The 19,143-nt window shown below is 37.6% G+C and overlaps 1 protein-coding gene across 1 annotated transcript in view; it reads right to left on the bottom strand.

Moving 5' to 3' along the window:
* DNAJC15 (DnaJ heat shock protein family (Hsp40) member C15) overlaps positions 1–19,143 on the bottom strand; it is a 63,823-nt gene that overhangs the window by 13,610 nt on the left and 31,070 nt on the right. Inside the window, exons 4-5 of the mRNA XM_082859352.1 lie at positions 12,475–12,551; positions 5,950–6,020 (exon numbers count right to left, since the gene is read on the bottom strand). Coding sequence (XP_082715478.1) covers positions 5,950–6,020; positions 12,475–12,551 — 148 coding nt within the window. The remainder of the gene's footprint in view (positions 1–5,949; positions 6,021–12,474; positions 12,552–19,143) is intronic.

Below are 19,143 nucleotides of genomic sequence, written 5' to 3' on the forward strand. Positions count from 1 at the left end.
GAGAATGAACAAATGACTGCTCCACATTACAACATGGGTGAATCGCACAAAGATAATGTTGACCCAAAGCAGCCAGATGCAAATGACTCGACATTCAAGAGAGAAGCTAACCTGTGATATACATCAAGATAGTGGCTCCTTTTAAGGCTGTGGTAGACTGAAAGGGGTCTTGAAAGTACCCCCACCCTTTTCAGGGGTATGGTGATGTTTTCGTCCTTGATCTGGGGGCTGTTTATATGAGTATGTTTGTAAAAATTTATTTAGATATGTATTATGATGTGAACTTTGCTGCCTGTATTTTCTACTTCAATACGAAGAGAACCTAAAAATAAAAAGAGATTGAGGAGAAACATAATCTCTTTAAAAAAAGGAAATCAAATTACATCACTCTACTGCTTAAAACCTGACAGTAACTTCCCACTCTATTTAGAATAAAGTTCAAATATTGGGTTGGCCAAAAACGACCCAAATATTGGGTCGTTTGGGTTTTTCTGTGACATCTTACGGAATATTAATATTATACAAAACCTATAGTGTTTCACTACCATAAAGCATACTGTTTTCAAACTCTGGGCACCACTTCATCTCATGCAGCTTCTCCCCTTGCTTATTACACCCCTATCACACTAGTTTTCTCCCTTAAGCACAATAAGTTCCTTCCTCCTAGGAACATGCTAGTTCCTTAAATTTCCAACCACTCTTCACATGGCTAGCTTCTTTTCATCCCTTAGAGCTCCTCAGAGAGGCCTCCCCAATCATCCCATGTAAAGTTGCCTCTTTCCCGTATTCTATAATCTCAGGCCATTGTGCCCTTTATTGCACTTACTGCAATTTGAAATAGGTTTAATTGTTTTTTGTCTGTCCCTCCACTAGAATGTATGTTCCACGAGGACAAGGATTTAGTTGCCCTGTTTTACAGTTTTGGGGTTTTTTTTTAAATCTATTTATTTTATTTTTATTTATTTTTGGCTGTATTGGGTTTTCATTGTGGTGCACAGGCTTCTCATTGCGGTGGCTTCTCTTGTTGAGGAGCACGGGCTCTAGGCGTGTGGGCTTCAGTAGTTGTGGCACACAGGCTCAGTAGTTGTGGCTCATGGGCTCTAGAGCGCAGGCTCAGTAGTTGTGGCACACGAGCTTAGTTGCTCCACAGCATGTGGGATCTCCCCGGGCCAGGGCTCGAACCCGTGACCCCTGAATTGGCAGGCGGATTCTTAACCACTGCACCACCAGGGAAACCCCACTCTGTTTTACAGTTTAAATCCCAAGATTTATTAGCACAATGTTCTGACACCTTGTAGAAGTTGAATAAATAATTTCTGAATGAATAAAAAGAATAGTTTCAGGTCATTTCACATCAAGCTAATAAGTCTTTTAAAATTTTGATATGATCATTATATATTCATTTTCACAACACTATTTTACCTGTACATTTTATTTGTATGCCTTCTTTTTATTGATTTGCTTATTCATTCACTCATGAAAAAAATTAGAATTTATTAAATGTCAAACACATAGGTTCTAAAGATAAATAAGCCATGTTCTTTACTTTTAAACATCTCACCACTTATCAAGGAAAATTAATATGTGAGAAAAACGAAATTACCTTATACAAAGTCTTAAATCTAATTAAAATGTTGAAATGAAGGGAAAGGAAAGATGAGCCCTCTAAAACAAACAATAGTCTAGTGCAGCTACCAAAAACGGAAATTGAGCTAATTAGGCATCACTTTTCCGTAGTGATTCCATGTTGACTCTTAGTGATCATACCTTCCTTTTTCTAAATGTTTGAAATACATATTTTAAATGCAATATATTGTAGTAAGTTGTAATATATTATTACCAGGACTTCATGTCAAATTTGGCTTCTTTTACAATAAGGGTAATTAAGGAAAACCCATTCAACTGTATAATTACTTTGACTTGCTTTTAATCCCAATATTTAATTTAATTTTGATTTAAATACTATTAAAGAAGAGAGAGCATTATATGTTTATTGAAAGGGGACATACATGGAAAAAAGACTGAGAATGTGCTGTGGCAGGCAGATTTCAGCTAAGTGTAAGGAAGAACTTTTTAGTAGTTACCGCTGCCTATCAGAGCACTGCTTTGCAAAGCAGGAAGCTCTCCATCACTAAATATCTTTAAGGAAAGCTAACAGGGCATTTTTCCCAGGATGGAGCAGAAAGATTTAGTAGGCAGCATGGATTAGACCAGTGTCCTCAAACTATGGTGAAGCACTTTTTAAAAAATTTTCTTGGATGTCACAGCAACGTCAAATGGCTATAAAGATTTCTGAATGCTTTTTTGCGGTACGCGGGCCTCTCACTGCTGTGGCCTCTCCCGTTGCGGAGCACAGGCTTCGGACGCGCAGGCTCAGCGGCTCACGGGCCCAGCTGCTCCGCGGCATGTGGGATCTTCCCGGACCGGGGCACGAACCCGTGTCCCCTGCATCTGCATCGGCAGGCGGACTCTCAACCACTGCACCACCAGGGAAGCCCTGAATGCTTACTTTTGATTTCAGTTTTTGATTTGTTGCACACAGGTAACAAACTGGCCTGGTATGAACAGGCAAACTACATTTTGAGAAGCACTGGATTAGACAGTCTATAAGAGATCTCTGAGGTTCTACAGTTTTTCAAACTTACCTAGTCTGTCTTCCTATTTTCGTTAGGCATTAATATCAAACTACTAACTTCATAACTAATCGTTTTCTCCAGTACTTTTTTAAAAAAATACAAGCTAAAAGATATTCTAAAAGCATTAGATCAAAGAGCTGAGACATTTTTACTGCATTAACCTTTTATCTCACTAAAAGAAAAGGCAAACTTTACTTTTTTTTTGTTTTTCAAAATTTACTTTTACCAAAGCACATCTGAATGCTCATTTAAAACTGGTTACAAAAAATTTATTTCCAGTTATTTCCCACACCTAATTTTCTGGTGTCACTTTCTTTGCACAAGCTAATAATGAAATATGTTAACAAGTTATCTTGATCACACATTTGAAGTTCTTGCTTTGTTTTACCAGCCGGTAGCAAAACCAAGAGAGAAGCCACGTGGGGGTGGGGTGGTGAGAGAAAGAATATGCATGAATTTCAGAAGCACTGGGTGGAGGAGTCAAGTGTTTGCAACCACCTATAAATAACACTCAGTGGAGACCTGGCCAAGCAAATATGGTAAAGAATTGTAAGAAGAGCCGCAAAACTGAGAGTTGCCCGTTCTCATACTTCCCCAAATATTCCTGGCTTTTTCTCTGCAAGGACAGATATTTTCATTTAAAATCTACTATCTTCTTATAGAGACAGATTGTACCAGGTGAGGAATACCCTTATCTAAATATAACTACTGTAGAGTTAGAAATCAGAAAATATAAACCATTGTGAAAATAAATAACAAAATCCATTATCTTCTTCCCATTAAAAATGAAGCAAAACAAAACAACCTTCCTTCTCAAGAGATAATTTCCAGATTTATGAGCTATCATCTCCCAACTCCATCAAACATGAATTTTTTTCCCTCAAGTAGTTGCAATATTCCTTAAATCATCATACTTGTACTAGAGCAGGAGTTCTTAACTATGAGTATATGGATGGGTTTTAAGAAGTCTATGAACTCTCTGAAACTCCAAATATTATAAAATTTTGGGTGAATGAGCAATTATATGGACAAGATGTCTACAGCTGTCACATTTGTTGTTGACAACTGTTGATTAAAAGCATCTTTCTTAGGTTAAAAATGTGATCCGAATAGAAATATAAGGTACGGGTTCTTAATTAATTTAATAGGTATATAAAAGTATTACATTATATCATATATCCAAAAAAAGCTTTAGAAATAAATCCTTTCATTTTGTAGATGATAACATTGACATTTGGAGAGGTTAGGGGAGTGTTCAAGTCCATGCTGCTAGCTAGAAGGCAGAAGATGAAGAAGAAGAATGCTGGCTCCTACTTCCGGATCCATTCCCTCCCACTCTGCCACCAATGCAAGGCCAGACTAGAGGATACTAGTAAGCACACTAAGGGCAGCCAACAACCCGAATTCTGATAAATATACAATCTCAGAATAAATCAAGTAATTCTTTTAAACACTACTGGCTCATAACATAAACATTTTCTATATTTTACTAAAGGTATCTAAAAATATATATTCTTTTAGACACATTTTAGAGCTCACTTCCTTGCCAGTAGACACAATCAACAACTTGTCAATCATCTGAAATACATGAGTGCTTGATCCCACCGCAATCAACGAGAGAAGGGCATACACTTGATAAACTCCTCCCTCCCTCCCTCCCTCCCTTCCTTCCTTCCTCCCTTCCTACCTTTCTTTAATATTTTATTCCCTCCCTCCCTCCCTTACTTTCTTTAATATCTTTATTGGAATATAATTGCTCTACAACGTCCCCAAATCTCCTCCCTCATGTCCCTCCCACCCTCCCCATCACACTCCTCTAGGTGATCACAAAGCACTGAGTTGATCTCCCTGTCCGATGCAGCTGCTTCCCACTAGCTATCTATTTTACATTTGGTAGTGTATGTATGTCCATACCACTCTCTCACTTCGTCCCAGCTTACCCTTCCCCCTCCCTGCATCCTCAAATCCATTCTCTATGTCTGTGTCTTTATTCCTGTCCTGACCCTAGGTTCATCAGAACCATTTAAACACATTTCTTTCTGAGTCAATTACTCTAAAAGCCCACAGTGCAAAGTAAATTAGTTGAATGGATCTTTTAGTAACTGTTGAAGCTGTTTAGAAATTTTAAGCAAAACCTCTTTTCAAAGTTTATTCTCTTGTTTATTCACACTAAAGAATAGCAAGTGCAAAAACCAAAGGAGATGATATTTAGTGAAAAGAATTTTTACAGTAATTGAGAAAGCTGAAAAAGAATGCCTGATTTTGGAGTCAGGATGGGTAGAAATCCAAAATTTGTTTTTAATTTTTTTCAAAATAATTAGAAAACTGAAAGTCTGTAAGAATCCAAGAAACCCTTCACTCTCTGCCCCCTACTCCTCCACTTCTGACTTCTGAAATACAGTGTAACCTTCTGCCATCTGTTATTTTAGAGCAGAAACAGTAAAAAACATATGGGCTTTCTCTCTCAAGCAGCTGTAGGGTAGTTAAAGTTATAATAATTGTCTTTCTGTAAGATAAATCTACATTTAAAACCTGGCCAGTTAAAAAAACATAGCTCAGCCTCAGAGCCTTCCAGAATAAAATTAAGAAATTCAGAATCATCTGTGACATACTACATTAAGAGATTTAGAGAATACCCTCCAAGTCTTGTACTTTTATGTGTAAGGTTAAACAAATGTAATTCATGATGCCCAAATCAGTTAATACAGTCAAAGAGTCCACAAGTCATGTTTTTTCTTTCTCCATCAAAATGCTAGGAGCCTCGGGACTTCCCTGATGGTCCAGTGGTAAAGAATCTGCCTTCCAATGCAGGGGACGTGGGTTCAATCCCTGGTCGGGGAACTAAGATCCCACATGCTGCGGGGCAACTAAGCCCACACACAGCACAGCTACTGAGGTCATGCGCCTCGACAGAGAGCCCATGCACCACAACTACAGAGCCCACATGCCCTGGAGCCCAAGCGCCACAACTAGAAAGAAGCCCGCGTGCCCCAAAGAAGATCCCGTGTGCCACAACAAAAGACCCTGCATGCCACAACTAAGACCTGACGCAGCCAAAAAAATAAAGAAAATAAGTAAGTAAAATAAATAAATATTTTTTAAAAAGATTAAAAAATGCTAGGAGCCTCAAACAGGGGTTAGATACTCATATATAGAAATTGCTAACAAAGTTTTCCAAAACTGATAACTATAAATGCATCACTTCGGTGGGTCACTGAACTCCAATCTAAAGGCTCATTTATTTATAAGAAAAATCACAACACGTGTGACACAAAAATTTCCATTTCAGCTATATAACAGGAATTTTACCTACCTTTATCTGGGTGATTCAAAATCATGATTCTCCTGTGAGCTGCTCTAATCTTGGCCTTGCCGGCAGATGGGCTGTAAAAAGAAATTAAAGTGCTTGTAACAAATAGTGTCAAATGCAGATTATAAATTAATGGTTTATATGAGTTTTAAGAAATTAAAAACTAATGAGAATTTTACCATCTTGTGGATAAATATGAAATTACAGCTTGTCACTTCATTCTACCAACCATCAAAATAAATCATATTCAATGCTGCATGTACTTTCCTTCAGTCCTTATTCTCAATTAAAAAAACATATACACAATATAAGGATAGGAGAATCATAGCCTGTAGACTATTACTGTGAGTTTGAAAATTTATGCTTCAAGCTCTTTGAGGGGAAGGCAGTATATATAATGTAACAAACAGGTATTTGAACTCTAGGGCTACCAGACTTCAGGATTTTAATCCCAGCACTGCCATGAAAGATGGGGTAGCCTTGGTCAGATTTTTTACCCTCTCTGAGCTTCGGTTTCTTCATTGTGAAACAGGGATAGGAACAACATAGTCCTCATAGAGCAATTACAAGGATTAAATTAGTTGATGCCAACAAAGTGCCACAGCAGTGCCTGGTGTGTAGCAAATGTTCCATAATAGTTAGCTTTTACTATTATTATCTTTCAACAGAACATCTCAAAACCCTTAATAGCTCACAATTTATTTAGCTTTGTGAGAAAACTATGGGAAAAGCTTGGCTGTTAGAGCCTATGCTCTAAACAAAAATTAAAGGAGAAAGTTAAATAAACCTAAAATTATTCCTGCAAAACCTAATTTATCCAGTACTGGAACTCCTTCTCTCTAGTACATTTTCCAGGTAAGGAAAAAAATTAACACTAATAATAACAAGAACCTGGTGTTCCTACTTAATATTTATACTCGCTTATCTAAGCTGCTTTTCTGAGCCTCAATGGAAATAACAGTAGCTGACCCAAAGTACACAGTGGTTGCTGTGAAACTCAAAATCATCTATATGGATGAACCACACTGTAGGGGCTAAACGCAGGAACTTTTAGAGACATTCAGACACTGGTTTAAATCCATCACTCATAATCTATAAAACTTTGTCTTGGGACTTCCCTGGTGGTCCAGTGGTTAGGACTCCGTACTTCCTCTTCAGGGGACGCGGGTTCGATCCCTGGTTGGGGAACCAAGATCCCACATGCCGTGTGGTGCGGCAAAAACAAACAAAAAAAAACACTTCGTCTTGCTTACTTGAACTCTCTGACTTATAATTTTCTCACAAGCAAAATTTTCTCATAAGCATACCTCCTAGGATTATTTTAAGGACAAGTTAGATTATATAAGCAAAAAGGATGAGCATGACCTGGCATAAAGTTAGTGTTCAAAGAATAGTAGTTATTATCATGAACATAAAGAATGCTTATGAAAGTGTATTACATTTCCTACTTTTTAAAAAATGGGGTATAAATAATCTAATCTAGCATATCTTGAATGACTCAAAAAGCATTATCATGAGTATCAATTAAGTGCAAAGAAACTCTCAAGGTCTGCAGAGGTTTGCTTGCCCTTCTCCTAAATGGTCATAAAATGCTATCCATTTAAGTTCTTCTGTCTGTTTTGAACACTGCCTTCCTTGCTGTCAGTTGTCAATCCTCAATTCTGCCAGTGTTCCAGTCTCTAGCTATTACTTGCCAGTTACTTGCTACTTCTAATCTCCTGGGGTTAAGTAACAGATCATCAAACATGTTAAAATACACTATCAATTGCTACATAAGCATATAAACATTCTTCTATAAATAAAATAAATAAGTCAAGTCAAAAAGCAAGTCAAAAGAGAAATCAAAAAAAATCTTGAGACAAATGAACAACCTACCAAAACTTACGGGATGCAGCCAAAGCATTTCTAAGAGGAATTATACTAATAAAAGCCTACATTCAGGGGGAAAAAAAAGAACTCAGATAAACAACCTAACTTTACACCTCAGAGAAGTATAAAAAGAAGAACAAACTAAGCCCAAAACTAGTAGAAGGAAAATAAAGATCACAGTGAAAATAAATGAAATAGAGACTAAAAAGACCAAGAAACCAAAAATCAATGAAACTAAGAGCTAGTTTTTTGAGAATATATACAAAACAGACAAACCACTAGCTAGATCACCAAGAAAACAGAGGACTCAAGAAAAATCAGAAATGAAAAAGGAGAGATTACAACTGATACCACAGAAATACAAAGGATAAGAGATTACTGTGAACTGTACTATACAATAACAAATTGGACACCCTAGGAGAAATAAATGGATAAATTCCTAGAAACAAAGCATCTACCAAGACTGAATCATAGAAAATATGAACAGACCAGTTACTACTCATGAGACTGAATCAGCAATCAGAAAACTTCCAACAAAGAAAAGTCCAGGACCAGATGTCTTCACTTAATTCTACCAAACATTTAAAGAATAATTAACACCAATCCTTAAACTCTTCCAAAACATGGAAGAGGAGGAAACACTTCCAAACTCATTTTATGAGGCTAGCATTACCCTGACACCAAAACCAGACAAGGACACTACAAGAAAAGAAAAATACAGGCCAATCTCCCTGATGATCACAAATGCAAAAATTCTCAACAAATATTACCAAATCGAATTCAACAATACATTAAAAGAAAGGATCATATACCATGATTAAGTGGGATTTATTCCAAACAAAACGAAGGATAAAAATCACATAGTCATTTCAATAGATGTAGAAGAAGCATTTGACAAAATTCAATATCCATTAATGATAAAAACTCTTGACAAGGTTGGTATAGAGGGAACCAACCTCAACATAATAAAGACCATATATGAAAAGCCCACAGCTAACATTATACTCAATGATGAAAAGATCAGACCAGAAACAAGACAAAGTTGCCCACTCTCACCACCTTTATTCAACATAGCATTGGAAGTCCTAGTCAGAGCAATTAGTCAAGAAAAAGAAATAAAAGGCATCCAAATGAGAAAGGAAGAAGTAAAACTGTCATTATTTGCAGATGACATTTTTACCTATAAAAAGCCCTAAAGACTACACCAAAAAACTGTTAGAACTAATCAACAAATTCAGTAAAGTTGCAGGCTCTAAAATCAACGTACAATAATTTATTGTTTCTATATACTAATAACAAACTATCAGAAAATCAAGAAAACAATCCCATTTAAAATTGCATCAAAAACAATAAAATACCGAAGAATAAATTTAACCAAGGAGGTGAAAGACCTGTACACTGAAAACCAGAAGACACTGATGAAAGAAACTGAAGACACAAAAAAATGCAAAGATATTCTGTGCTCATGGATTGAAAGAAGTAATTTTTTTAAAATGTCCATACTATCCAAAGCACTATACAGATTCAATGCAACTTATATCAAAATTCCAAAGGCATTTTTCACAGAAATAGAACAAAAATTCCTAAAATTTGTATGGAACCAACCACAAAAGATCCTGAATAACCAAAGGAATCTTGAGAAAGAAGAACAAAGCTGGAGGCATCAAACTTCCTGATTTCAATCTATCAATATATTACAAATGCTCTAGTAATCAAACAGTATGGTATTGGCATAAAAAGACACATAGATTAATGGTACAGAACAGAGCCTAGAAATAAACCCATACCTATACAGTCAATTAATTTACAACAAAGGAATAGAGAATATACAGTAAGGGAAAGGATAGTCTCTTCAATAAATGGTTTTTATTGGGAACAGAAAATCTGAACAGTCATATGCAAAGGAATAAAACTGGACCTTCATCTTGTACCACACACCAAAATTAACTCAAAATGGATTAAAGACTTAGATGTAACACCTTAAAACTACTAGAAGAAAATATAGGATATAAGCTCCTTGATATTGGTCTTGTAAAGATTAAGCAAGATGAGAGAATCCTAGTTCTTAAACAAAGCATTAAAAATTAAACGTAGCTCTGATATATCTCCAGTATAGACAATTCCACCACAAATTGAAAATGTAACTTTAAATTAAATATCATTTTGCCTAGATCAGGGATTTCAAACTGCTCCCTGGAATGCATTTGACTGGGAGTAAGTGAGTGGGGTGTATAGAACAGAGTAGTGTTCCCTGATCCTGTAGCAAATGGAGCAGTTTGGGTCTCATCTTTTTCTACTACTAGTCTATTAAATAACATTTAAACAGAGCTCCACAGAAGTTTTTAAAGTCTGAAAATCACAAATGTGTGCATAATTTCAGAATATATCAGGTATATTAAGTTTTCCTGGGCAGCTCAGTAAAATATTTCAGGCTTACGCAATATGTAAGAATATACAGAGTCATCTGGTAACATAGTCAGCTAGTAACATAGGGGTTTCTTTGTTTTTAAATAGCGTATCAACAGAGTCAGCTCCATTTTGTCTTTACCTACTTGTTATGTAGTCTAAATCATTTGGATTCACTTATCACAGAATATGGAACCACAGCAATGTATTCACATTTTGAGAATCTCCTCAAAATCAATGCCGCCTGACTGAAAGAAAGGGCTAGAGGAAAACAAATAAGGTCCACCTTTCTATTTAATGTGTTGAGGGCAAATATTTAGCTTCTGCATTCACGACAGAGATGGGAATGGAGCGGCGCCAACATTTATGCAGCACCTGTTATCTGGCAGGCACGTGGATAAAAAGGTCACTCATGTCATTATAAATTCCGACAAGGCAGATATTATTAATTCCAAATCAAAAATGAAGATGCTGAAATGCAGAAAAGCTAACAATAAGTGCCTCAGCGACAGAATCAGGACGAGGATCTGTCTGCTTACCTGGTATTTATTGGGTAGTTACCAAGTTCTACGTTTATGCTAAAACTTCATATGTGTTCATCTTCGCAGCAACCCTATGCAGTAGAAACTAACATTTTCTCTATTTTACAAATGATGAGACTGAAGTCACGCACCTAACAGGTGGTAAAAATGGTATTTGTACCTAGATTCACTTGTTATCAGAGTCTGTGCTGTTAGCCACTCAATTTTCCTTGTGAAATTTTGTATAGCTTCCAGCTCAATGGGATAAAACTTTATAACCATGTATCTTAAGTCAACTCCTAATTATCTTTCCTAAAAACAGGAATACCTTGGATGATATTAAATGATACCCTCAAAAACTTTTGTGTTTGGTTTAATAATGTGCATCATATTCACATTTCAACACTATGAATGGGATGATATGGGGGCCCAAGAAAAATAACAATGCCACTCTGAATAATATTAAAGAAAACTATAGTTAGCAATACAGCTAATTTCCTAGTTTGGTTTCCCTGCTTAAAATCATTTCTTTTTTTTTTTTTTTCATTTCTTTTTTTTGTATTCTCAGTGAGAGAGCCCATTTCTTCTTATTTTTTAAGTTTTTAAAATAAATTTATTTTATTTATTTATGGCTGCACTTGGTCTTCATTGCTGCACACGGGCTTTCTCTAGTTGCAGCGAGCAGAGGCTACTCTTCATGGTGGTGCACGGGCTTCTCGTTGCAGTGGCTTCTCTTGTTGTGGAGCACGGGCTCTACGGGAATGGACTTCAGTAGTTGTGGCACGCAGGCTCAGTAGTTGTGGCGCACGGGCTTAGTTGCTCCGCGGTATGTGGGATCTTCCCGGACGAGGGCTCGAACCCGTGTCCCCTGCATTGGCAGGCGGATTCTTAACCACTGCACCACCAGGGAAGCCCCCATCTCTTCTTATATTTAAATGAAGCACCAAGCTAAATTGAGCTGTTACTCCCCTACCCACCTTTTTGTTTTTTCTTGATTAGTCATAAGAAATTACAAAATGTTTGGCCTTAAATATCTGCTAATCTAAAAGAGATTTAAGAATTCTGTTGATATAGGACTTTATGATCTATTCTCCTTAATTATGTTGACTAAGTCACCATAAGATGTGTTGTAGCTAACATATTGTAACCAACCCCCATAAAAATTTGAGTGAGCTCTAAGGGAACATAAGGTAAACAAATATAGATACTGGTAAATCTATGGTAGGGGATGTATTATTAACTTTAAGTGTTAAATGATATACAGCAATCACATAATATCATTAACTTTCTACAAGCCATTCAAAGTTAGACAATAAATGGATACTAAGGTAAAACAAATCTAATGAAATATGCTAGATGTCAAATTGTGGAACTAAGAAAGAAGTGTGAAACAGATCCCAAAAATATGACACATATCAAATTAGAAAACTGACTCCAGAAAGAATTCATTGTCACAATAAAGGTTATTTTGATAATTGCATTGGAACTTTAGTATTAAAATACAATAGCTCCTTGTTAAGAAATAAAGGCACATCACAAATACGCCTGGTTTTTTTTAGGGGTGGTAGGATAATTTCTTAGATTTGAGGTTTTAAAATGTAAAAATTTGATATTTTCTCCTCTGCCTCCTATTCATAATTTAAAATATAAGGATAACTTTACTGTCACATTTTCTTCTTTTTCAAGACAAACTTAGCCACAGAACAAAATAATACTTATGCAGCACACCTACCTTACACCTAAAATAAGACTTGCTTCTTGCCTACTCATTCTTTGTTCAAATCCTCCTTTATAGTAGGATGAAAAACTCTATAGAGGAAAGAAAGAGCAAGAAATAATTAGTTCCACATATGAGGTGGCATGACCTCAATCCCATCACACAGCTGCAATAAGAGTAATGTATTTTCCAGGGCTTCCCTGGTGGCGCAGTGGTTGAGAATCTGCCTGCCAGTGCAGGGGACACGGGTTCGAGCCCTGGTCTGGGAGGATCCCACATGCCGCGGAGCAACTGGGCCCATGAGCCACAACTACTGAGCCTGCGCGTCTGGAGCCTGTGCTCCGCAACAAGAGAGGCCGTGACAGTGAGAGGCCCGCGCACTGCGACGAAGAGTGGCCCCCGCTCGCCACAACTAGAGAAAGCTCTGGCACAGAAACGAAGACCCAACACAGCCAAAAATAAATTAATTAATTAACTCCTACCCCCAACATCTTCTTAAAAAAATTTTTTTTTCAAAAAAAAAAGAGCAATGTATTTTCCAGAAGTCACCTTGGAATTGTGGGAGCTGGGGAGGGAGAGCACTAAACAATAATCCTCTACAAGAAATTATGACCAAGATAAACACTACACTAAAGGAATAAAACAGGTCAGTAGAAGCAAAAGGCCTGAACTTTATCTAAGCTCTACGGTAATTTTCTCATTGGATAACCTTGACCAAGTCACTTACTGTAGAGATGACAGACATCTTTTTAACCTACTAGACTGGCTGACTGAGAAAGAGGAGAAGCTGACAACGTGAGGAGGACATCAGGATATTAGACAGGGAGGCCAAGAGACCGGAAGACTAGACTGAAAGGTCAATGTGGCTGGAGAGGCCTGAGCAAGGAGAGAAGTAGTAGAGAGATAACAGGCGCCAGATTGTGGAGGGCCTTGGAAGCAATGGAAACGATTTAGGATTTTATTCTCAGTGGTAGGAGAACCAGAGCACTGGGGTAACAGATTTGACTTGGTTTTAAAAGAATTACTCTAACTGCTGTGTAGAGAATAGAAAGACAGGTACAGAGTGCAGGCAGGAGACCAGTTAAGATGACATAACAGTAATCTAGGCAAGAGATGATGCTGGTATGGACCAATGTGGTAGTAGAGGAGGAGGTGAGAGCTGTCAGATTTTGGATGTACTTTGAAAGCAGAAATAACATTTGCTTGGATTGAATCTGGGATGTGAGAAAAAGCAGGGAACTAAAGATGATGCAGTAAACGCTGCTATACACTGCACAGATCCCCCTTCAGAGCTGAGGCGCTTACTCCTCAGACACTGGGGCTGCGGCTGGCAGACAGCACTCAGCTGTCAAACTCCAGCAATTGCCTTGGCTGAAGAATGTCAAGCTCACGCCCCCTTCGCAGGAGGGTCTCTAGCTGATGACTGGCTGACGTCAGGGTATAAACACTGTGCTTCTCCAGGGCTCAGTCCTTGGACTTCTTAGCTATATTTACCTCCCAAGTGATGTCACTTAGCTTCATGGCCTCTTGCCCCAAATCGGGATAATCACGATGAGTCACCTGAGCGTCAGAGGTCCCGGGGGGTTCGCTGTCTCAGACCTTTTACTAAGACTGCACTGCAGCCTAAATTATCCCTCCATTCTTCTTCCTTCTCTTGCCTCCTGGAGCTGTTGATCCTAAGAGCATTCTCTAATAAACTAACAGCTTGCTAAACTTTGTCTCACTCTGCAAATGACTGCAAGGTTTCTGGCCTAAACTGCCATTAGTGACTTAGACAAGGCGTGGTTATTTGTTACTTGTTTCTTGTGGGTAACACATATCAGGAGATTGGTTTTGGTTACATTAAGTTTCAAAAACGTCTATGTAAGTGGAGGAAAAGTCTGACCTGGAGATAACATTTAGGAGTCATGAGTACACAGACGGTATTTAAAAGTGTGAGACTAAATGAGGTCACCTAGAGTGGGAGTGTAGATAAGAAGTCCAAAGACTGAGCCCTAGAAACTGCAACATTTAATGGCACAGAGATGGAGAGGAATCAGTAAAGGAAACTGTGATGGCCTAGTGGTGCAGGAGGAGGAAAAGCAGATGCCAAAAGTGAGGAAGTGAAAAATAGTTTCAGGGCTTCCCTGGTGGCGCAGTGGTTGAGAGTCCGCCTGCCGATGCAGGGGACACGGGTTCGTGCCCCGGTCCGGGAAGATCCCACATGCCACGGAGCGGCTGGGCCCGTGAGCCATGGCCAATGAGCCTGCGCGTCCGGAGCCTGTGCTCCACAATGGGAGAGGCCACAACAGTGAGAGGCCCGTGTAGCAAAACAAAAAAAAAAAAAAAAGTTTCAAATGCTTCCAATAGGTCAGGTAAGACAAGAACTGAGGGCTGACGGCTGGATTTACCCTTTGGTAAATCTAAGTCTAGTGAAGGTACTGGAAGTGAAGGTTTGATTAGAGTGAGTTTAAGAGAGAACAGGAGAGGGCTTCCTTGGTGGCGCAATGGTAAAGAATCCACCTGCTAATGCAGGGGACACGGGTTCGAGCCCTGGTCCGGGAAGATCCCACATGCTGTGGAACAACTAAGCCCGCCCGCCACAACTACTGAAGCCCACGCGCCTAGAGCCTGTGCTCCGCAACAAGATAAGCCACTGCAATGAGAAGCCCGCGCACCACAAAGAAGAGTAGCCCCTGCTCACCACAACTAGAGAAAGCCTGCACGCAGCAACAAAGACCCAATGCAGACAAAAATAAATTAAAAAAACAAAAACAAAAAACACAGAACAGGAGGAAAGGAATGGGAGACAGCAAAGAGGGACAACTCTTCAGGAGCTCTTAGAGAAAACAAGATGCATGAACTCAACTTTTAGAAGGAAAAAAATTCACACATGATTGAATGCGTGCATGTTTCTAAAACGTGAACCCATATTTTTCTAAGGAAAAACAAAGTGTATGCTTGCATAAAACAAAATCTTAAAGTATACACACCAAAATGTTATTTTGGGGTGGTGGAATTATGAATAATTATTTTCTTCATGTTTATTTTTACTTTCTAAATTTTCAACAATAAACACAGTTACAAATACAATTTTTTTTTAAAAAAAAGGGACTAAAAGGAAACCAACTAAATTATTAGAGCTTAAGAAATGAGTCCTAAGGAGCCAGATCTGGTCATTTGTATAAGCTATTCTCTTTGAACAGCTTGTCATAAATTTCCATTGGTAATAATTCCCTGGCAATTAACTCATTCAACAAATACATTAGCACCTACTATGTGCCAGGACCTTTTCAAATGAGACAAGTGAAGTTCTGTCCTTTATCACATAGATGCTAATCTATCAATGTACCAGTACTGTGAGGAATATGATGTACTATTCCAAATTTCAAGTAATTAACAATCTAGTAAGAAAACAAAAAACAACCCCCTCCTCCAAATTGTGAGGGGAGGAAGGGAAGCAAATTGTTTAAGTACACATACTAATGTGGACAAATTATGTATATATACACAAGCACACACACACAGGGGAATATATAAAGGAATAAGAGATATATAGGGGAATATATATAAAGGAATAGAAAACAGAGGAAGAACAGCTGGTTTTAAGGTTTCTCTCAGGTGATCAAAATTTTTACTAGATGCATACCTTACTCCCTAATATTTCTATGAGTATCTACCTTTGTGAGCTCCAAATTTTCAGCATAATAAATTGATGATGTTTCATGAACTGTCATTTCCACTATATTCACAAAGCTCATTAACCCTAAAAGTAGCCATTATATCTAAGCAAATTTTTTACTTTGTTTTTTCCAGGTAGAAAAGGAGACTAAGAAAAGGTTACTTAAAGTCTAGCAACTGGATGAGGCTCACACCCTAAAACACTGCCCTGTTTACAAATAAGCTTACAAGTAAATATACAATCATCATAATCCTTCTAAAGGAGCTATATCATTTTTGAGGATAGACATTTAATATTTGGGGGCTATATACAGAAAGGCAGACAGAGAAAACAACGAAAAACAACTGCTCATGCTACTTCAGAAAAAATCATGCCTTCTAAACTCATATGGAATTTAGGTTTTACATTACATAATTTTAAAAAGAAATTGTAAGCCCTTTGAAGCTTACAAGTAATACACCAATACTGCATTATATTAGGATATACAGACAAAGGCAATGCAGAACTATTTTCTGACAACACTGGTGGGTCAAGGAAATGTTTAAATTCAAAAAGATGTGATTACAATAAGGAACACCAAATAGATGGAGTAGATGGTTATATTTTTCTAATAGAATTTCCAAGAACAGAAATAGTGGGATTTATTCTGCTGTCTATTGGAAACACACCCTGAACCTTACAAATTATTATTTTGTATTATTTTATTTATAAAGTATATATATAAACAAAAATCAAAATAATTTTCCTTCTAAAATTAACATTGAATGCTGTAGTGCTATATATTATTAAAGAAGATGTGAAACGAACCAAGTTAAAGTCTTCATTAGCTAATTTACTCAATCACTTGAAACATAAAAGCCCTCCAGACAACCAGGAAAATATATCATTCCATAGTCTTACGAGAAGAAACACATTTACCATAAACTATAAACTTTAATTATGTACAATAATCTATTTGATTTATAGAGCCACAGGATGATTTTAATTAGTGTTATTTCCATGAATTTCACTTAACCATAAAACAATGTAAGTCCAATTTTAAAAACTTGTATTCAAGTAAAAAGAAAAATTAACAAATAGAAAAATAAAAGCCTCAAAAGAAGATAAATGACTTGGGTTTTTTCCCCAAGAAAAAAATTAGGGGTAATTAGACAATAGCTGGGTCAATAATATACATTAATACTTAAAAAAAATCAAGTAAAAGGTACTGGTTCAAAACAGCAGACTTAATAATAAAAGTCTTTTGCTTTCCAAAGTGCCTGTGAAATGAGAAAAGATATTTTAAACAAGAAAAATCCATAAGAGGCCTAGAAAACAAGAAATGGATCAAGTAGCAAACCAGAAAGTTTAAAGAAATCCTGGAAGATTGAAAACAGGTAAGACTGCACATATAGAAAAAATCACAGCAGCCCCAATTCAGCAGCCCCTCTGACTAAATTCAGAGTCAACAAATACAAAAAATAACATCAGGGTAATTAATTAAACCAGAACAGCAGAGAGAGATGATTCCTAACTCCATTAGCATTGGGCATAAGGGCCTGCCACCTACCACTTTAGCCTCAGGCCAAGAAAGAGAATCATATGTCTGGGATGCACCCAGCTGTGGGTGGTAGGTCCCAAGAGAAGCAAAGGCGAGTACCAACAGATCACACTGAACCCAGAGGGCTGAAGAGGGGGACAGTTATGCCAAGCAGTAAAATACACATAGTACTCAACCACTCCTGGGTTCTGGAGGTTCCAAGACTGCCTCTGGGCTCCTTGATTTGGAAGAGACATGACTGTTGATATAAGCCACCTACGTGCTCACAGCACACTGCCAATCTTCTCATTCAATTAAATTGTTGAGGTAAATCTACCAAACTGCTGAGAAAGGCCACTTATATGAGTTCCGGGAGCAGAGACACATTGGAAGGAAAAAATAAAGAAAAAATATATGAGGATCTAACAGAACAAAAAACAGACAATTTTCACATAAGCCAAGGCTAAAAATTCCTGTGAAATTTCAGAACATCAATAATAAAGAGAAAATCCCCCAAATTTCCAGCACTAAACAAACACACAAACAAAAATCACCCCAACCTAAAAACCAAAAGCACAAACAAAATCAAAATCAAAACAAGCAGTGTACAAAGCAAAAAGAACACCAGAAAATCTGGCTAAGTCTGAGAGTACCAAAAACTGTGGCTGAGAGTATGCAGGAACGTATAAAGGTGGGCACGGAGACTCCGTCTGAGCAGAGACTTCTGTAGTATCCCTCTAATACTGGCTCCACCAGATTCCAAGGAGCCAGCGGCTACATGACAACAGTGAGAGGGAAAGAAACAAACTCTCCATGCATTCCATATGAACAAAATTATTCTAGGCAATATTCCAGAAGAATGGGGAAAAAAGCACGAGAAAAAGAAAGATGAGATTTAAGAAAAAGATGATGTTAAAGCATCAAAGAAGCGAATAAAGTTTAAGAAAAAATGAAAAGAGAACCCATGGGAACTTGAGCCTTGAACATTCTCTTTTGAATGACAGGGATTTATTGACACACAACTACAGTCCCTATTTGCTAGTAACTCTATTTGATTCAATAATGAACACAGTTACAAAATCAAAACACTGTAAATGCTGTGCTTATGAATTTGGCTTTTTGGAATCAGTGCCAAGAGGAAGTATGTATATATTTCATTCCTCAATTTCCCTGGAACAATTAATATTTAAAGAAGTATTTTAAAAACTCCTATCTTCACTGAGTTATAATTATAATGATGATAAAGATATTCCAAGATGTTTCACTGCAAACTGCAAGAGTAGTACTTTGTGGAAAAGGGGCCAGATTTATCAAAAGGCACTTGTCTTAACTTGAAGCCCACAAAAGGGAGGGAAAGGGGGCACGTATCACTTTTCTCTCCTTAAGAAATGCAGGGGCCGGGACTTCCCTGGTAGCGCAGTGGTTAAGAATCTGCCTGCCAATGCAGGGGACACAGGTTCGAGCCCTGGTCCAGGAAGATCCCACATGCCGCGGAGCAACAAAG

This window comes from Leucopleurus acutus (assembly GCF_964270905.1).
Source record: "Leucopleurus acutus genome assembly, chromosome: 18".
Lineage (NCBI taxonomy): Eukaryota > Metazoa > Chordata > Mammalia > Artiodactyla > Delphinidae > Leucopleurus > Leucopleurus acutus.